This window comes from Chenopodium album, chromosome 7 (assembly GCF_948465745.1).
Source record: "Chenopodium album chromosome 7, dcCheAlbu1.1, whole genome shotgun sequence".
NCBI lineage: Eukaryota > Viridiplantae > Streptophyta > Magnoliopsida > Caryophyllales > Amaranthaceae > Chenopodium > Chenopodium album.
Window position 1 is genome coordinate 5020286 of NC_137840.1, and position 21646 is coordinate 5041931.

Here is a 21646-nt window from a genome sequence, read left to right on the forward strand (position 1 = left end):
AAACTTGTTGGCGACTCTTTTGCTCTATCTTCTTCCCTTTTGGACGCCACCGTACTTTAGTGTATGATCACAGTGGGGTTCAAGCTAGGGGTTTAACGCTTGAATCTATTCCCTACAGACTAGATTATGTCTGATATTTTATGCATGAGTTTGGCAATATTGATTCGAGATTCGAGAGATGAGAATTGATGTTTAGGTCTAGTTTCAATAGGCAGGTTAATTTATAAATGGTTAAGTCGAGATTCGAGAGATGAGATTTAATACCAGTAGATTAATTATGTGATTGTAATACGTGGCGAAAGCCCTTTATGATCTGATTAATTGATGCATTGATGTTTGATTATTATGCTTTACCCTGGAATGTTATTTGTTGGTGAACCTATACCCTAGGTCTTTTATTCATTGATTTCCTCTTTTCTTATTCTTCCCTACTTTTACTCTTATAGTTTAGTTATCCTTTGATTATAATATATTAGTTACTTTATAATTTAGATTGCTTGAATTAATTAGGAATAGAAAGACCAGTTTCCCTGTGGATTTGACCCTACTTCCCTATCTGCATTAGTTACAGGATTTAGGAATTATTTTTGATTGGGTGATTACGACTTTAGCCTGTCATGCACCTTATTAAAACAGGTGTCTGAGACAAAGCTTGTAGACCTTGTAAACGCCTGCTAGTTCTAGTTTTTGGAGGACCTTTCTTAGCAGTTAAGCAGCGATCTAAAATACAATGTAAAGACTTTCTACTTTAACAAAAAATCTTCTTTTTTGGTGGTGCTGCTTAATTGACAAGTTGCTATAAGTATATAACTAACAATTAGAAACAGAAATATATAGATAGCGAACTTACTCATGGTAGCAATATAAATTCAGTGTAACCCCAACAAATGAGATATGTTGTTTAACTGGCAGGTAAGCTAAATCTAATGGCAATGATGAACCTAATTACACCTGTGATTGGGAAAAAACACACTGGTAAAATTAGCCATTTATTTTGGCTAAAACTAGTGGCTGCGTAAAGTAGTTCAGTTAAGCGTAGAATCTACTGGCAGAAAAGCATTATATTAAAACATTATGGTTATCCCAAAAAAAAAATATTCTGCTAATGTAAAACACGGTAAGAGAAGTGTATTTCATTGATCAAGTACAAAAAAGATGGAATACATCATACTTTGGAAAAGCAGTACAACCACATAGAGCAGTTTCATCTAACTTGGAACATAAGTACAGATAAATGGTGATACACCATAACTCTAAAACCTCAAACAAACAAAGCAAACAAAACACTTAAAACTGCAAAGCTAGGACTCTATGTGAAATGCGGTTGCACACTATTCAAACTTCCTACATTTGAAAAAGTTGTCCAACTCAGCTGGGACTGGTGAGGGCTGGCCACTATAGCGAGCACTGAAAGATGGCCTAGCTCTTGGCTTGTGAGGTGGAGGTGGAGGAAGAGTAGGTGTTGGGATCCTATGGATAGTAGACTTAGGCGTAACACAACCTTCCTCAACTAAAAAAGGAGCTAAGTGAAGAGCACCCTGAATCTCGAGCACACGCTCCTTAGCAGCTAAGTAGCTCTCTCTAGCCAAAGAACGCTTTATGCCAGCATAAATCCCATTCCCATAGTTCAGATCAACTATGTCAAGATTGTATGTAATGCGTAGGAAATCAACAGCCTTCCTAGCTGCATCTTGTTTAATTGCTTTAGAGTCAGCACGCACATTACTTAAAAAGCACTCCACTCTAGTAGTAATCGAAGATCCGTAAATTGTCACCCATGATACAAATTTATCAGGGCCAACATTAAAGGAATCAACTTCTGAAATACGCACTTTGGTCTCCGAAGATAGAGTGTGAAATACATCCATGTAATCAATGCAGACATATTTCTTGCGGCGCTTGTGATCAGGCACAGTTGGCCACTTAACTGGGACTTGCCCTGCTCCTCTTTCCATTTCTTCTAGCTCAATACGCTTCATCTAATACAGAAACTCATAGCGCTCAAGTCTTTTGATTTTCTTAGAAGTGAAGTCTTCAACCTGAATGCTGAATTCCATCCGAAGAGAACGAACAACATTCTCAACAGCCTTTTCACAAGATTCCCTAATTGTTTTAGCTGGACCACCCTCATACATAGAAGGACCCAAGCCTGGATCAGTTTCCATGACAACCTTCATAGTATTATTTCTCACATCCACCAAATAGTAAGTTGGCACAGGAAGTTTCAGGTATTCAACAACCTACTGGAGGAGGCGGGAAAAAGAAATAGAAACTTTCCGAGTTTCATGCCCACCCACCTGTGTGCACACCTATGACATGAGAAAGGTATGTATGCAGTCAATTTTGAACCTAGACATCTAACAACCTTAGCTACGTGTACGAAAAGTCCTAACATATTTCACAAGGAGGGAATAATTCTAAACACAAACCATAATCACATAAACAAATAAGTGATTCATAAAGCCATCTAAGAACATAATATTATACTGATATAGTAGCAGGTATTTCATTTAAAAAACCAAATCAGCTATCTTATATATATTAAACTAATAATAATCAATTAAAGACATACAACATAGTCCATCAAAGAAGAACAACAAACAATATTGGCAGAACATAGAATGACTCTACCTAGCTAGTTACACATGTGGCATACAATTTTAAAAATTATGACAGATGTAACAAGCAGTTACTGCAACAACCAAATCCACACAAGAAATTTAGCTAGCTTATTTAAACAGCAAAAACATTGTGCAATGAACATAGAAAATAGTAGGAAAAATCAACTAAACCAACACATGAGCCAAACCAAATGAACATAGCTAGCCTTCAGATACACTTACATCTGGAACTTTATCTGCAGCCATTGAAAGCTCATAACTCTGCACAAAAGAAGGTCAAACCCTAAAAAAAAAAAAAAAAGAAATCAGCATTTGACCAAACAAACAAGCACTCCATTACTTTAACACTACTATGCTCTAGGAACCCAAAACAAGTGATTTAAACATAAGTACTACCAATGTAACCAAACGTAGAATTAACAGTGTTTCTTAACAAACCCATGTTAGCCTATTAAAGGCCAGATATCAAATTTTGAGTCCACAGACTTATTATTAGTAAAGCATATCAAAGTTAATTAGGCAATAAATATCCCAATATGGTCATTTGAGAGGAAGTACATTTGTAAGTCAGGAACTGCAAGTCCAGCAATTGCATTTTTTGTGCATAGGTAATGATTAGTGAACCACAAAGCTAGGGCAGCATAGCAAGTCAATGAACTGTTCTTCAATGTACATAGTTTAAGACTAGTATTCCCAAACAAGTTATTAAATGTTCTGGTTTTCATAGTGAGAAGTTTCATATTGTAATGTTATTGACTCATACCAGTGAAACCTACATCTACAACTTGCATTACCTCTAATGTAACCTCCATGGACTTTGGTTTGTATGTTGCATATGAAAGAAACCAAATAAACACCTACCCCTGTATTTATTAGGCTACAAAGCAGTTTAAGACAAAACCAGCAAAAGTAAGCTCAAGTAAAACATAGCAGACAACTGAGTACACCAAGTAAATCTTACAATAAAGTAAGCATGCGCCGGATATAATAACAACCTTACAGAGTTATTATCACTAAACAAGCAGCCAAGCCCACTTTCCAAAACATAAACAATTTTTTAAAAAAGAGTAATGGTCTTACCCATTATAAACAAAGACAGACCGATGTGTAATGCAGTATTTCAGCACCAAAACCCAAGTAAGCTGCCCATCCAAGATCCATCGGTCCAAAGAATGATTTGTTGAAACAACACTAAAAATTGAATCAAAGCTATTCATACAAAGTAATTAGCTGAACAACTACATAATGTTATAACAAAAGGCACAACTTCCCAAGATAAAAAAATAATTAATCATCACTTGGAATCTCCATCCCTTTTAAAACTAATTACCTTGCTAAATAGTTAACAATCATATAATTACTTGCTACTTTACTAACTGACATATACAGAGTAACACCTACTAAGGCTAGTAATGAATGCTATGCTAATTAGGTGCTAATTAAATTCAAAATTGACGATTAATAAGAAAATTAAACAAAAAATAACAATTAATTAAATTGAAAATGAACGGCTAAGAAGCTGCTCAAGTACCAATTAGCCCTATGAACATGGACTCCATGTATTTGCAAGTGCTAGAATCGCGCTCACAATAAGCTCCCAATTATACTCAGCAAGTACGGCTGCAAATTAATCCAGGAATAAGCTCCAAATCAGTTCAACAATTTCTGAGCAAGCATCAATCGACAATACGAAGATCTACCCCGTGTATCTGGAAAGAGCAGAATTGCGGTCAGAATGAGGCTCCAAATAAATTTAGCTATTTCGCAAAATAATTAATCAAAAATTGACTCCAACTTATCTCAGCAATCACGCCCAAAATAAAATCAAGCTTGACAACAAGAAGAGAGGTGATTCCCACACGTGTTAAATCAAAGCAACGTGGAAAATACCGAGGGACCACATAGGTCCTCACATGCACAATAGTATAAGGGTATTTCGGGAATCACACTATTGATAAAGAAAAGCTAGCTAAAATGCAGGAGTGCAATAGAGAAACCATATGGCATTGCACATGCACATATTTTTGAGGGTAATTCGGGAAGCACATTATTCATAAGGAAATGCAAGTTAAAATATAGGGGCAATATGGAAAGCACACTGTTCATAAGGAGTTATTGAAATTATGATACTTGGTGCTTTTATAAGTTTAGGGATTTATATGTATGTGCTAAAATTTGTTATTTATTTAGATAAAATTTTTAATATAAAAAAAATAATATTTTATATTTAATAATTTAAACTGGAAAATCTCATTCTTCAATTTTGCTTACGTGTCATTTAAATTATTAATCCTAAAAGAAATTAATAGTTTCGTATTTAATTGGTTACCACTAAAATTTATTATCCTACATAGCGCGCTGAAAAAATTAAAACGTGCAACTATTTTTTATTTTTTATTTTTTATTTTTAAATAAAGTGATAAATACTCCGAGTGATAAATACGGAAAAGTGGGCATCCATGTAATTTCGTAGTTGTATTTATGGACTAAATCAGACGACCGACCCCATCTTCACACCTTTGACCTTCCTTCCATTTTCGTATCCCCAGACCAACACAACTTGTAAAAAACAGAACACAGAAATTTCAAAACCAGCAAAATTCATACTTACTACACCACTGTAGATCTCTTATTAACTCAATTTCAATCAAATCTTTTTCACATTTATCACACAAATTTCATTTGATCGACTATTTTAGGGTTTTATCAATTATTCAATTCAATCAATCAATTTTTCAATTTAATCGAATCAGAGAGGATAGAGAAAGTGAAGAAAGCGTCAACAATGGCGAAAAGCCGGCAAAGCAGGAAGAGAACGTCGACATCAACGCTAGTATTATCATTGTTGCTAATGCTAAGTGTTGTACTTCTTCTGCTTCTTGCTCTCGGCATTCTCTCTCTTCCTGTATCTTCTAATGACCCTAGACCTGCTCACGATCTCAGTAACTTCGGTCGGAAGGTTCTCGAAAGGTACTTAATTTTCGCATTATTATTTCTTCATCATTTTGATTGATGTTGTTGTTGATTGTTGACGATTTGTTGTTTTTGATTGAAGAGGTAAGGGGATTGGAAAGCGAGATGAACAATGGGTTGAGATTCTCTCTTGGGAGCCTCGTGCTTTTCTTTACCATCATTTCCTGGTTAGTTTTTATTTTTGATTTATTCAATTTGAATTATAATTGACGATTTCGTGTTGAATCTGGAGTTTCAATGTGTTTACTTGATTGATGATGATCTAATTGACAATGTATGAAAATTTGTGGTTGCATGTTTATGTATCTGAATAATTTTTGTTTTTAGATGTGTTTGGTGTGCCGTGGTCGAAATTCAAATGTAGAATAAATAAATTTAGGTTCTGGAAAAGTTTTGGTGGGCATTTGAAGTAGTGTGAGTAATGATTGTGATCAATCAGTTGAAAACAATAATTGGAATAGCCTGATAGTTGAAATTTCTTGTGATCTCTGTCATGTTGTTAATTCTTAACCCAGTAGGGTTGATGATGCTTTTTCGGCATTACCACATTGTTCCATGTCTTGTATATTTAAGTTGTGTGGCATCCATATGCCTAGGAGCTTAAAATCTCAAATGTTTCTTGTGGTATTCATTTAGGAAAAGTTTTTGAGAGTTATGTTGGGTGAGAGATTTTGATTGTAAGCTGAATAACCCTTTTTTGTTAGACATTACATACACATTTGAGAGGTAGAATTAGTCAATTAACAACTTTTCTATAATTTTCTTTATTTTTGCAAATGTGGCAATGCTGATTGTTGGGATATTCATTTGAAAACAATAATTACAAATTATGGTGGGGCGGTGCGATTTGCCAAAGGTTTATTATAGTTTTTTGCTTAGTCATAATCTTCGAATTTAAAATGAGATACACATTTTATTAGTGATTAACTTAAAATTTGTAGTTGCATGTTTGTATATCCAAATAATATTCTGTTTAGCTGGCGTGCTTGTGTGTTTGGTATAGCATGGTCGAATTTCAGCCTTGGATTATGTAAATTCAGGGGATTAGTCAGCACGTGACAAGCTCATGGACCGCCTCCTTTGCTCCCGATGCCACTGTCGCCGCCCCTAACTCCAAGAGTAGAATGCGACTATTGATCCCGTGGATGCCCTGTACTGGATTTGTAGCAAGTCTTCACCCCTTAGACATCTCGGTCCATTGTGAGTGTCTTCAATCCCTCGACATCGTCGGAGTTGGCCTAAAATCTAGCCTCCAACTTGGTAATACGACCATAAAACTCTGTGGTTGTTTGAATCTTCTTCTTTGTTGCCTCATCGACCACCTTGTTGGACCAACATTCTCCTTGAGTTGCGACGATTGCATCGTAACACCTCCGGTTTCCTACTTTCAGCACTTTTGTCCACACAATAGCTAACACCTTGCGCAAAAGACCGCCACTACTACCTCTGATACCACATGTCATGTGTGGACTAATTCCATTAGTCCCCCTTGCACGTGGTTCACTAGGAGACTCTAGTTATTATTCCCGTTGTTATCCTAGGCTAAGTGTGCTAGCTTTGATTCCTTTAAAAGAAAATACAAATTTGTTGGCTCAAATTACAAATGAATGAGATGACCTATTTGTAGGCATCCTTTCTTCTATCCCAAGACTTCATAACCTCCTCAAATGGAGGGTTCTAGACTACCTTTTATAATGTTCACACCTTCAAATGAACTACATACTAGGAGGTTTTACACACTTCCTATGCCTAGAATATACATGACACTCCTAGAACATTCTAGAACATTACAACTCATATATACATACATAAAAGAACTTAGAAACATTCTACTATGTACAAGATCATCTTTGAATATTCTCGAGTCATCCTCGGTAGAATACCCTCCAAAAGAGCCTTTTAGAGAAGCTCGAAACCTTCTACAAGGGTCCCGCGTTTTCTAGACTTCTTGCTCCTCAAACTTATACTTCGGGACCTCGCCTTGAAAAATTAACACCATCATGGTCTTCCTTGCCCCAAAATATGGTGGATGACCCCAAATTTGCCCCTCCAAATAGCCCATTATTGTGTCATTGTTAAGTAGGTATTCACTAGAATATAGGGCTATAAATTAAATAAAGCTCTTTAGGGGGTAGTGTGGTGGTGGGCACCAAGGGGCAAGGGCAAGCTGCACAAGAACGGATACGGATACGAGAAAACGTCTATCTTAAAATAAGGGCCATGGGTTCGGGATGTTAAAATTCATATAATATATTATATATAAGAATTTAAGCATATAATTGTCATTCCGTCCTCTTTTTGGATCATACTATATATGAAGGCACTCATATTGTTTAACAATTACCTTATATATCTTACTTTACTTAAATTTTCTTATTAGAAAAAGTTGAACAACTCATATAATAGTAGGATACGTTCCGAGACGTATTGTCGTGTGTCTCACAAGTGTCGGTGTCTAACACGGTGTTCATGTTCGAGACGGTGAATGTTGTGTCCATGTAACCTAGAATTATTGACCCGTGAAAGGTTGCACACTTAACAAAAATAATAAAAACCTAACTAAAATCTCCTTATTATGTAGTAGGGTAAGTTAGGGTCGATTGCACACAGAAGGTAGTATCAATATTAGGTTGCTATAAATTTTAACTATTGAGTCAATCAAGTATACTGTATAGGTTTGAGATTATTAAATTACTAAAAAAAAGCATAAAATAATTTAAACATCTAGAATTAAGTATCACCACTATCATAATCAATACAAGAAAAATCCTATCCCAACTAATCAATTATATGTTGACAAGGAAAGATACGCCCTATAAAATGCTAAAAATCTCTTATGAGTTGTCAATGACTTTCCTAATCAACAATTAAACCTACTTCCGTGGAATGATGTAAATTAAAGACATTATGTCTGTCACCCAAATTTCCCAACAATTCGTTCTTCCTACTTTCGTGGATAATTTCACGTCAATTAATTAATCAAATTTGTCAAAGCTTATCTCCCGTTGCGATTAAGGCAATGAATTAATAACAATACCAATTATTCCTAATCTAGTATTGGCATAAGCACAATTAATTAAACACCAACACATAAAAAATTAGTTGTGAATTTAAAAGAATAAATCAAGTTTCAATCATAGCTAGGCTCAGCCTAAATCTAGAATTTGGAAGCTACTCACACATAATAACAAAAGGACAATTAATATTAAAGCAGGCATGATTAACCATTAAAAGAAAGTAAAGAGAAGACAAAAAAGCCAAATCTTGAATCAATTACATACTACTAAAAGCGAATCTGAAGGAACACTTGGCAACATATTATTAAAAAATTCCCTCCAAAATTACGTTCTAAAAAAAATCGTTATTATATAAAAATAAAGATTGCATTTAGATTATGATTTTATTTTATTTTATTTTTTTATATATATATATATATAAAATCTAAAATAAACTTCCTAAAATATCAACTTGCACATTATAACTATAAATATTTTTTCTCACATGATTTAATTGTTTTAATATATTTCATGCACTTTAATACCTAATGAATCGATTCATTAATTTTTATTTAATATATTATTATCATAATTATTCAACAACCGTGCATTTGCACGGGGTTTAACCTAGTTAATAAGAAAGCATAAAATTTTCATAATACAATAAATAAAGCTAGAGAGAAAACTAGGGTTCTAAAGTAAGGCCCTAACATATAAAGCCAAGGAGTATTTATAATAAAGCTAGGAATTAAGATAATTTAAGGAAACTAATCCTCTAAGAAACCGCCTTTATTTGTCCACCGTGGACTCAAAGGCACGTAGGTCGCTCTTAGATAAAAAGTTATGATCAAAATATTGGATGAAACTCATATTCATTAAGTTTTTCATCAAGGTTTTGCTTCATTCTAGCTCAATTTTGTCTTGAAGACATGAGTTGAGATCCTTGAGCGATGTAGTTTCATATATCATGATTATTAAGATTAGCCAACCGTAATCTAGTTGCATTTAAATCACCTAAATTCATCAAAACACATAAACAGAGAGTAGTAGAGCACAACTTAAGCAAATAATGTAAATATGCGCCTAACACCCCTAAAACTATAAGCAAATGAGAATAGATATGCACCTAAAATGTGTACAAATTAGGACTTATCACTAGACATTTAGTTTTACAAATGTGCCAAGAATTGCTAACCATTGAGATATTCATTTGAGAAAAATAATTGAGAATTTTATGGTGGGGTGTGGTTTGCCAAAGGTTTAATTTATTTTCTACTTGGTCATGATCTCCAAAAATAAAATTAGAAAGAATCCTCTAGATAAGTGTAAAAGGGTGAGTGAAGGCATGTTCTTAGAATCGTGATTCTAAGTGAGATATGGATGGAGCCATTCCTTACATCAGGAAAAGGTGCAGAGGTATAAAATAGATGCCAGACTATTTTTGCTTATTGTCACTCTATTGAGACATGTAAAGGCCTCATCTGCTAAGTTCCAGAGTTTCCCCTTCCTGGGGGGCACTTGTTTGTGCTGTTGATTGTTGTGCTTATGCTTGCCAAATGTTAATTCTAGAATCTGATTTCTGCAGTCTAAGGAGGAATGTGAATATCTTATTGACTTGGCTAAACCTCATATGGCAAAGTCAACTGTTGTTGATAGTAAAACTGGTCGGAGCAAGGACAGCAGGTTTGTTTACTGAACAATCTTACATGTAATGGTGCAGCCTTTGAATTTTATTGAATTGTGGCATTATGATAGCCCATTAGTTTCTTCCGTTTGTTAATTTCTTTTGATATTATATGTAGTATACATATGACAACACACTAAAGATGTAACATCTACCTTGATCATATGTGCAGGGTGCGAACTAGTTCTGGAATGTTTTTGAGAAGAGGTCAAGACAAAATTATAAGGGACATAGAGAAAAGAATAGCAGACTTTACCTTCATTCCTGTAGGTAAGAGATGCAATGACTGATGTTTCTGGTAATTTAACTTTGTACCAAGAATAGTCCCCTCATTATATATGAGTTTGATAACCCTGCCTTCCCCACGTCCAAACCCACTCCAGAACATTACTTTACATTGCTCGGATCATTTTTCAGGTTTTTATGTTTTGGGGATAAAAATAATGTTTGTTTGGCAGGTGTTAGGACTGATGGTAAATGAATATATTCATTGTGTAAGAAAAGCATCATGAAAATATTAATGGTAATGCTTGCCCCAATTATTAAGTACTTCTGTTTGGAGATATTGACGCCACTAGTCCCAACTATTGGTGATCTAATTTAAAAGTCCCAACATATAATGAATTCAAGGTGGTCCTAACCTACAATGAACTCAAGGTGGTCCTAACTTTTGATGAACTCAAGATGGTCCCTAATTTTTTTTTTCCTTTTTTTTTTGGGGGGGAGGGGGGGGGGGGGGGTGGGGGGTGTTCTTCCTTTGACAATCCCCAAGATATTCTAACTGAATTGACTGTTCAATGGTGCCTCTTGCCGCAAATTCATTGGCCTTAATTCTTTATTTGAAATCCTCTATTTGAGGAATTCTCTACCTAAAAACTTTGAATCATGAATGACTCTAATAACACGTGTTGGTATTAAATTATACCTTGGATGGTATTATCATGATACCAAAATACTTAATCAGTAGTTCCAACAAATGCAAAAGTGTTTGTTTGATATGGATAATTAAAACATTGAACCTGATTGAGTTTGATATCAAAATTAGTCAAGAAGTTATAGGTTCAATGTTTTAAATAGTAGATTTTGATATGGATAATTAGTCAATGACTAATTATCCATATCAAACAAACATTGAACCTATAACTTCTTGACTAATTAAAAAATAGTAGATTTTGAATTTTGGGTTCGTGATTTTTCCTCTTGTGACCCTGATGAAGTGATGAGTGATGAGAGTGACTACTGATGTAACTTTGTATATGTTTTCTTGGAAAACCTTGAATTATTTTTCTTCTGATAAGTTATTTATTAGTTAGTACTTCGTACTATACTATTAGTCTATTATTGTTCTTTTAATTTTAATTTTGGGATTCATAAAAATGATATTCAACTCTATTGGCTTCTCTTTATTTCTTGCTTCTCTTTATCTACAGAGCATGGTGAGGGATTGCAGATTCTTCACTATGAAGAGGGTCAGAAGTATGAACCTCACTATGATTACTTCCTTGATGAATTCAACAAAAAGAATGGCGGCCAAAGGATTGCTACTGTTCTAATGTACTTGTAAGATCTCTAAACCAACCTATTGGCATCGTAGCTCACTCGAATTGAACTTTTGATTCACCCTTTGAGTGTGTTCTCTTTTCCACTTCTAATTTTTTGGTATTCTTAATGTAGATCAGATGTTGAAGAGGGTGGTGAGACTGTTTTTCCAGCTTCTCGAGGGAATTTTAGTTCTCTGCCAGGGTGGAATGAGCGGTCTGAATGTGCTAAAAGGGGCTTATCTGTAAGACCAAAGATGGGTGATGCCTTACTTTTCTGGAGCATGAGGCCTGATGCGACATTAGATTCTTCTAGCCTTCATGGTCAGTTAATTTCAACTCCATGTGGGAAAAAACTAACAATACCCATCCCCTCGTTTGTCCCATGACAGTAGTAGTGCTGTGTGGTATTTTGGGCTTTTTTAATGATAAATTTGTGGCTCTTCAAGTAGTTACTCTAGCCATTCTCAAGCTGCTCATACAGATGGGTCTGATGTTGTCAATCTTGTCTTGATGTGTTTTAGGTGGCTGCCCAGTTATTAAAGGAAACAAGTGGTCATCTACAAAATGGATGCATGTTGAGGAATACAAGATATAGGCATCATCAAGGTGATTTACCGTAAGTATGACTGTTGGATGCACTGTGTACCCTATCTTTGACTTTTAGTCATAACATTGAAATCATGAAAAAGTTAAAATCGTTATCGATTCAAGTCTAGAATTTAATCAGGTATTTTCTGAATTTTCTATAAATATTTCTACATGGTACATAGACTTCATGGACAACCTAGAAGCCAACAGAGACACAAAGATTTTCTCAGAGTTATACTTGTATGTAAAAATCATGGAAAGGTCTTTTATGTAGTTTTCTACTGTTCTGCTCAGCCTTGTGCAGTAGATTTTACACATCAATAAATAGCACATTAGCACTACTTGCTGATTTAAATTTTTTACTTCTTTCAAACTGAACATATGGTTTTTGATATACTTTAGCTAGAATGATTTCAGTGAACTGTTATGTGTGGTTAATGGAATTTTACTAAAGATTATGTTTTTTGAAAATGTAATAAGATAAACATTGTATAAATTGTTGAATTGGGTAATACTGTTGGAAAAAACCACCATTTTTCTTCATACTCCCTCCATCCCAATGTAATTTGAATGCTTTCCTTTTCATATGTTCTAATAGTTTGGAACACTGCTTTTGGAAATGGTCTCACATTGTTTCCTCATATCTCCTGTTCGATCCACTATCTCCTTTCACCCGTACCTTTCTCATGAACTCCCATCACATATACTTTACTATTAAAATAATATTAGGTAACACATCCTCAATTTATGTAATGCAGTATTATATATTCGTAAGTATACTAGGATGAAGAAAGTACTTATAAGATGTGGTTTCTAATGTGCAAGTGCTAATGATTTGTTTTGGATAACATTCAGCCATTATAGCTGGACACAAGATTACTTTCTTGTTTATTGGGAGGTGACAAGATTGATAAGTGTTTAGTGTAACTTTTATAGAGAAAATGTCCATGTAGAACTTGGAGGTGCCATACCAGTTATAACTTTTTGGAGAGAATAGCATTTAGAAAATATGTGATCTGCTGGATTGGTCATGTCAAGCATTTCAATAACGTTGTTAGAATGTTATCCATTTGACAGGACAGATCGTGCCAGCCCTTCTAGCTTATATCTTACCAGATGTCCATCGACAACCATTTTGAAGCCGAGTTTTTTGGGTCCTACCGCAACTGCATGCCTATGTTACTAACACATTAGTGATTGTATTGGTGAATAGATAAGTACTTTAACAAAATTTAAGATAGTAACGTTGATGCGGCTTAAGAGTATATACTATATGGCTATATTGGTTAATTGGTTTTCCTGCTTGTGGTACACATTCTAATTTTTTCAGGGATATGCACGGTTGCTACAATGTGAACTATGAGATGTATAGTGTTTCATGATTTGGTGGCAAAATTTTCCAATAGAGAGTTCATTTTTATTCTGTTCTTCATTTTCTGGATCACTTATGCTTTTATTCCCTTTTTATTTCAGTATTTCTCTGTACTTTGGTGCTGCTGGAATGCGTTCCCAATAAGCATGCCAATTTTTGTACTTATTTCAACACCCGTGGGGCCCTTTTTTAATAAAAATTTGTTACTCCGTAATTCACTTACCGTTTTCCGCTTGAAATTGAGAAAATCATTTTCCCAAAATCTGTTTTCTATCAAAGCCAGCAAAGCATTTGTGAATAATCAACTTGATTCCACTTAGTCACTTATACTCTGTTTTGATAAAAAATGTGATTAAAAAGGTTTTCCTTTGTTTGTATGGGAAAGCTTAAGTAAAAAAAAAAAAGAAGAAAAAAAAAAAGGAAAGTACAGGAGAAGAATGGAGAGAAATTTAGAAAATATAATTTTTTTGTTCATTTTCATTATGTAACTTTATAAGATCAAATTTTACAATATTTAATCATCAAGGAACTAAGATATCAATAGGGGTGTATATAACAATTACTTAATGGTCTTATCATTGCTTCGACCAAGAACCCACATACACATGTAAATTGCAAATAAAAATTTAATTTGAGCACAAAACTTTGAGGGTAACTTACATAGAGAAAAACCTTTAGGACAATCAAGCTGGCAGTTGGCACATGATGTTGTGAAGACCTGGCAATCTTGACCCGACCCATGACCCAAAACGACTCAAAATTGACCCGAAATCGGAAATTGACCTGACCTGACCCATACCCGATCCGAAGTGGAATTGACTCGACCTTGACCTAATATTCGAAGTTGACCCGACCTGACTATACCCAAAGTGACCTAACCCAAAATTGACTCGATACCCAGAATAACCCGACCAAATTGACTTGACCATTTATTGACCCGAAAATACCCAAACTCCAAAATGACCCGAACTAAAATTACCTTATACCCAAAATGACCTAAACCGATTTAAGCCTAAATTACTTGACCATAACATGCCAAATCGAAATAGCCTAAACCAAACCGACTTGGTTATTAAAAATTTATTTGTAATGCCCAAATCAAAATATCCTCAACCAAACCGACTTGGTTATTAAACTTAAAATAAATTGGTGAAACGATTGAGATTGAAAATGAATGACTTGTATTTTGCCACGATCCCTTCACCTACTAAAAAAATTTACTAAAGTTCTAGTGAATAATTGTATGCAAAAACTTTAAAATTAAGCTCCAAAACATTAGTTTAATAGTAAATTAATATTTAATTAGTGAACTTTTACAAGTGTTGATAAAAAGTGGTACAATAATTCTACGTTCATGTGTACATAACAAAATGTTCAATATTACAAGTTCTAATTGACAAAGATAGCAACCAAACTAACATTCTAAAAAATTCATACTCCAATATTCCACCCTAGAGTTCAAGCACGTGTTTCGATTGGAGCCCAATCCACATAAGAACCAACAAATACATCATCTTCATTTGCTACATAAACATAAAAAGCAAATTATAAATATGAATTTACAAATATAACGTAAACTATATTTTTTAAACCAATAATATAATCAAATACACTATAAGTGCAACAATAAAGGTATACATATGTAAAAAAAGTTAAAAAAAACACTTACTTTCATAAGAAAACATCCAACTACGAGTTGTTATTAACGCCTCCACATTTTCAGGAATGTAAGAACTTTTCCATTTATTCAATATTTGATTTCCTATGCTAAAAGTTGATTCCGAAGCAACGGTTGTCAAGGGCACAGCCAAAATATCTCTAGCAAGATGGGAAAGTTTTTTATATCGATGTTCATTTTCTTTCCAAAAAGCTAATATGTCAAGATCTGTCGTCCGATCAAGTTTAGGCTCCTCGAGATAAATATCCAATATTGACCTCTCATCTAAAGTAGAAGTGGCCTCTTTATTGTCATATGACTGAAATTAACATTAGAAAAAGCAAAAATTAGAAATTAGAAATTAGCTGAACAAAAAACCAGAAATTGATGACTAAATATATAAACTAAACATAACAATAACAGAAGACAAGATTCAGAAAGCTGGAATAACACCAAAAAAAAAAAAAAAAAAAAAAAAAAAAAAAAACAGAAAACAGAAGGTAAAGGTAGTACCAAAAAAAAGAGTAGAAAACAGAAGTTAGTTAGCATAAAAAAAATATAAAATAAAAAAATAAATAAAAAAACAGAAGGTAAAGATGTAGAATTCTAAAACATGATATCAAAACACTGGCAAAAATAGAAGAACAATTACCGCAAAATAGTCGAATTTCCGCTTGCGGTTTCTAGAGGAAGTACTTGTGGAGGTATTGGAGCTTGCAGCATTTCCCACATCAGTGTTGATATTCCATTTTGGGTATATAGCTTGTAAAACTTTGCCAACTTAAATTGAAGCTCACTAACTCTCAAGGTAGCTTCTAATTCTCCAAATAAATTTTCATAACAAAACTTTAACACAGATAATTTGCAACGAGGATCAAGAATCACAGCAAATGCAAATAACATGCTATAGTTATCCTCTTCAGAGTTGAACCAATACTTGTCAAACTTGCTCTTCATTTCTATTGCCATTGTCCTCAAAATGACATTATCATCCCGCTCCAACTCTATCAATAGCATAAGAATTTTCCAAATATTCCCAAAATACAGATTTGAGGTAGGATAATCACTTCCCGAAAACAACTCAGTTATCTCATGGAACGGTTCTAAAACGTCCAGAATTTTCTCAAGTAAATCCCACTCTTCGAAGCTAGGACAACAATGCTGAACTTCGGACATTTCCTTAAAAGCCTCACGATATAAAATAGCCCTATCAAGCATCATGTATGTAGAGTTCCACCTTGTTGGAACATCAAGCCACAACGATTTTGTTTCTTTTATCTTAGCTAAATTCACACAAGATCGGAAAGTATTTTTTCTTGTTTCAGAATATTTAACACGCTTCACACAAAGTCTTACTTTCTCAACAATATGTTCAATGACCTTAAGTCCATCTTTAACAATGAGATTTAATACATGTGTAGCACATCGTACATGAAAAAATTCACCATTGTACAACAAAGCATCTCTTGCAAGTAGAGTTTCTTTCAAATAATCTTGCATTTTATCATCACTAGAGGCATTGTCTAATGTGAAGCAAAAAATCTTATCATCAATACCCCAATCTTGAAGCATGGACAACACAGCAGTATACATGGTTTTTCCAGTATGTGGCGAGTCAATATGACTAAAATTTAATACTGTACTAATTAATTTCCAATTATCATCCACATAATGAGCAGTCAAACACAAATATCCCTCAGTTTGACAAGAAGTCCATACATCACAAGTCAATGAGATACGACTAGAGACTTTACAAAGAGTTTCCTTTAACTGAGTCTTCAAAGTTTTATGCATTCTTAAACAATCAGCTTTAGCAGTGTTTCTAGAAATGAATTTTACTTCATCATTTAAATATGCATGAATTTCTCTATTACCATCATGTTCAACCCAAGAAAAAGCATATCCATGTTTTATTATGGCTTTAGCTACCAAATCTCTATACACTGTCTGGCTAAAGATCACTTTACCTTTGTTTACTCCTTGGTTTTTCATATGTCTCTCATATGCGCTGCATTTTCTAAGATGTATGAGCATATTCTGAGTTCCATAACGGGGATCAGAAATGAAGGATTATTTCTGGCAATGTTTGCAAATTGACCTTTGTTTCCCATCACTAGATTCTGCCTTGTCAAGTGTGAGAAATTCCAGCCAAACTAGGCTCCGTTCCTTATCTAAAGCAGCAAATACAGGTTGCATAGTGTGAGCATCCACATGAGTGCTTTCAACTGGAACTACAGGTGAAATAGGAACATCGGCTTCTTTCTCCGTCCTATGAACAGTGGCTTCTTCCTCTATTGTACACACATACTCTATTTCGTCTGGTGAATGAACAGGCTCATCGTAAATAATATGGTCCATGCTGAAAGAAAAAAAGATCATTAGTTAGACAGAGTACATCATATTGTGCTTATATTTAGAGTACATCAAATTGCCACAAAATCAAGTTAAAAGAGTTTAACAACTGATATTCCCATGATTCATCATCAACTAAGAAGACAGATTTTAGTTCTCTTATACACCCCCCTCAAATTCTATAAATTTCTACATTATCACGTCCATTGATGGGTATATTAGTATGTCTTTATGGAACAATGTGATATTGAACACATTACACATGAAAAAGCAAATACGCAGTAGAATTGTTCAAGCACAATAATAAATATGAAGGTGTGTCCAACATATATTTATTAGTGTAGCAGAGATTCTGTTATATCTCAATTCAAATAGGGTAAGGAAAGTTCTCATTTGCACAATAGTAGTTTATCCTTTAGTTTATGAAATGGCTGCTAGTTTATTGGTCAGTGGTCACAATTACAAAGAGCTACTGGCCACCAAGAAGTCATATACTCATAAATTAATTTTTTTCCAATGGAAAAATTGACATTGGTAAGCAAAATCTAATTTAAAATTCACGGACAAAGTTGTAACTCCGCCACTGCCAGTCCCAAGCTTGGATAAAGGAGGAGGGTTACAGCCAGTGTAAAACTTTGTCACATCGCTTGGCATGAGACACAATGATTAAGAGTTGTACTAAGGATGGGTGACCTCCTAAGAAATCCTCATGTTGGTTCATGTAGCCGACCCCACTAATGGGATTAAGGCGTTCAAGGCAAAGAAGAAGAAGAGGGACAAAGTTGTAGTCAAATAACCAAATATTAGATGCATAAGATAATAGTTTGGATAAAACAATAAAACCAGAGTTACACAATGACTCATTAATTTTCACAGCTTGAAGCATGATAGACAAAAAAGCTTACAAAAATATTATTATGGGAGCAAAAATTCGAAACTATACCAAACAACGAATGGATAGTACCAAGTGTGATTTCCCATTAATAACATGAAATTCTATTGCACAAAAGTGGGGAAAAAAAATGGAGTACTGCAAATTATTAGCATAGTAAAATAGGATGTTTTAAGTAATAATAATACTAAACAGAGAATTACCATGAAATTACCTATACATTCTATCATTTCTTAGATAGTATTACTAATTTCATAACCACCAAACCAAAAATACAAATCTAACCAAATTGATACTAACTAAAGATTCAAACCGTAGATACCCCAAATTAATTTTAAAAAACCTAATTATAGAGAATACTCAAATTTCATATCTAGAAGAGAGAAGAAAATTACCTTAGATTTCCCCAAATTAACTGACGAAAACAATTGAGCTTGAGGTGAAGTAAATATTGTGAGGATTTAGCTTGGTTGATGAGATGGAATGAGTATAGAAGAAAACAATTGATTTGGGACTTTTGGTAGATTTTTTTTTTTTTTTTTTGGGAAATTTTGGGTAGAATCTTCCTTTCACTTCTTCAGTGGAGTAGTAGTGGAGAAGTTGGACTAGTGGAGTATGTTTTTTTAACTTTTTTTTTTTTTTTTTTTTTTTTTAACAAGCAAGCGGGTTTTATTTAAATTAAATCCATCTCCGCCAAAGTTATTAAACTTTGGGGAAAGTTCGACATACAAATACGTTCCGAAGAGATTGACGTATCCCATCTAGCTACACAATGTGCAGCAACATTCCCACCCCGCTTCACATGATTACATTTAAAAGAAGAAAAATAAGTACTACTACGGGCAATATCATCAAAAAATAGAAACACAGGAGCAGCCCCTTCATAATGATTGTTCACAGCCAAGACCACACTAAGAGCATCACACTCAAGAATAATGTCCTCATATCCGAATCTGCTAGCCAATTGCACACCATAAGCTGCAGCCCCTGCCTCAGCTAAATCAGCAGCCCACTTCACATCGAGACGCTTCACAACAGCCATCAGGACTTCACCTGCAGCGTTTCTTATAACCACACCATAGCACACCCCAACATCACCCATTATATGAGCATCTACATTGACTTTAACAGCAAGGGCAACAGGTGGCTTCCACCTTGCATTTGAGCTGCCAGAACACAGTGCAGGGCTGTTCACCTTAATCTTCACATTGTAAGAGCAATAGTCCACACAAAGCTTAGCAAAACCCACAGCCACACCCACCACATCAGTCACCACCTCATCCCCAAATATTGTCTTGTTGCGGCAGTGTCATACAGCCCACGTCAGAGAGCAAAACAACCTCAACATCACCCCATCAACACAATCAGCCACCCAAAGAAAAAACTCAGCAAAAGAGGTTTTTGGAGCATCCGCAATTAACCCCAGAAAATTACTCTCTGCCCAAATTTGCGTAGCAAATTTACAATAAAATAACGCATGGATAATTGACTCATCACCACCATTACATATGGTACAAGCCTTTGATGTGCGTATGTGACGATCATATAGGACTTCAAGCACTCCAAGACTACCCTTACAAGCTCTCCATATAAAATGACATAGCTTGGGGGGGCCATTCAAATTCCAGACCTTCTTCCACAAAATTGAAGAATCGTTGCCATGAAAAAGTTCCCAAGTGCGCAAATGCCCCATCCTACCCAACCAATAACCTGATTTCACAGAGTACAACCCATCCTTTGTTGGCCACCAATAACGAGTATCAGTCGGCCACGACCTCGAAAGAGGAACATCAAGAATAGCCCGAGCATCCGCAGCATTCACTTGAGCAGCAATAACCTCTTCATCCCAACAACCACTGTCAAAGTTAATCAAATTACACACTCGGAGCTCAGGGTCGTGGTTAGGGAGTGGTGTTGGGACATAGTGTTGGCTGTCACCATAGCACCAAGCATCATCCCAAACCCGAATAGAACTCCCATTGCCCACTCTCCATTTTAATCCCTCCAATAGAAGAGATTTCGCTCCCCAAATGCTCCTCCAACTATAGCTCGGGTCATGACCCCTAAAAGCATCAACAAAATCTGAATTTTTAAAGTACCTTGCTTTTAAAGTAGCATGAAGAAGAGAATTCCCACCATGAAGTAAACGCCATCCTTGCTTCGCCAACAATGCTTGATTAAAGCATTTTAGGTCCCTAAAACCAAGCCCACCCATCGACTTTGGCATACACAATTTCTCCCAACTATGCCAACGTAGCTTCCTTTCCGATCCAATCGAACCCCACCAAAATCGGGCTAACAAGGCATGAATTTCATCAATCAAACCCTCAGGGATCCTGAAAATGCTCATCATGTACGTAGGAATGGCTTGTGCAACTGCTTTTATCATTACCTCCTTTCCGGGCCTTGACAACAATTTTTTTTTCCATCCGTGCAACTTCTTCCAGATTCGTTCTTTCAAACAAGAGAACACCACCTTCTTCGATCTCCCAATAATTGTCGGCAATCCAAGATACTTCTCATGTCTATCGACTTCACTGACTCCTAGTGCTCCCACAATCAAGCTTCTCTGATGAGACGCCACCCCCTTACTAAATGCCACTTCAGTCTTGCTCATATTAACTTTCTGACCTGATGCTCTTTCATATGTACAGATAATCTCAACAACCTTAGAGCATTCTCGCAAGTTTGCTTTGGCAAAGATAACACTATCATCCGCAAAAAAAAACAAATGTGAAATCTTGGGAGCACCTCTACATATCCGAACCCCACTAATCTCTTTCTCAGTAACCGCTTTAGAAATTAGAGTGGAGAAAGCTTCGGCACAAAGAAGAAAAAGATAGGGGGATATTGGATCCCCCGGCTGCCTTAACCCTCGAGAAGGAACAAGAGACCCTTGAATTGTCCCATTGTATTTAAACGCAAAGGACACACTTGACAGACATTGCATAATACGATTAATCCAAGCAA

At 35.2% G+C, this 21646-nt stretch overlaps 2 protein-coding genes across 4 annotated transcripts; one reads left to right on the plus strand and one right to left on the minus strand.

Annotated features, from left to right (window-relative positions):
• Positions 1-1240: 1240 nt before the first annotated feature.
• Positions 1241-4321, minus strand: LOC145640826 (uncharacterized). Of its 2 annotated transcripts, none has more exons than XM_081692063.1 (3): positions 3702-4321; positions 2844-2904; positions 1241-2297 (listed from the first exon to the last, which is right to left on the minus strand). In XM_081692063.1, exon 3 carries the CDS (start codon positions 1977-1979, stop codon positions 1332-1334), a length of 648 nt encoding a protein of 215 aa, XP_081548189.1. In that variant the 5' UTR covers positions 1980-2297; positions 2844-2904; positions 3702-4321; the 3' UTR covers positions 1241-1331. The 2 variants fall into 2 exon arrangements, with proteins under 2 accessions (XP_081548189.1, XP_081548187.1); XM_081692061.1 differs by having other exon boundaries at positions 1241-2309.
• An 805-nt stretch (positions 4322-5126) lies between these two features.
• On the plus strand, positions 5127-13823 carry LOC145638846 (putative prolyl 4-hydroxylase 3). 2 transcript variants are annotated; one of them, XM_081689888.1, is made up of 8 exons: positions 5127-5591; positions 5677-5761; positions 10176-10273; positions 10447-10544; positions 11705-11834; positions 11949-12136; positions 12337-12431; positions 13481-13823. In XM_081689888.1, exons 1-7 carry the CDS (start codon positions 5407-5409, stop codon positions 12408-12410), a joined length of 858 nt encoding a protein of 285 aa, XP_081546014.1. In that variant the 5' UTR covers positions 5127-5406; the 3' UTR covers positions 12411-12431; positions 13481-13823. The 2 variants fall into 2 exon arrangements, with proteins under 2 accessions (XP_081546014.1, XP_081546015.1); XM_081689889.1 differs by having other exon boundaries at positions 13486-13823.
• The last annotated feature ends 7823 nt before the right edge of the window (positions 13824-21646 follow it).

Excerpts from the sequence above, each read along its gene's own strand:
- LOC145640826 (XM_081692063.1), bottom strand. The coding sequence starts at position 1,979 with ATGAAGCGTATTGAGCTAGAAGAAATGGAAAGAGGAGCAGGGCAAGTC.
- LOC145638846 (XM_081689888.1), top strand. The coding sequence starts at position 5,407 with ATGGCGAAAAGCCGGCAAAGCAGGAAGAGAACGTCGACATCAACGCTA. Across the intron at positions 5,762-10,175 it reads TTCTTTACCATCATTTCCTG|TCTAAGGAGGAATGTGAATA; the intron begins GTTAGTTTTTAT and ends TGATTTCTGCAG. Across the intron at positions 10,274-10,446 it reads GGTCGGAGCAAGGACAGCAG|GGTGCGAACTAGTTCTGGAA; the intron begins GTTTGTTTACTG and ends TCATATGTGCAG.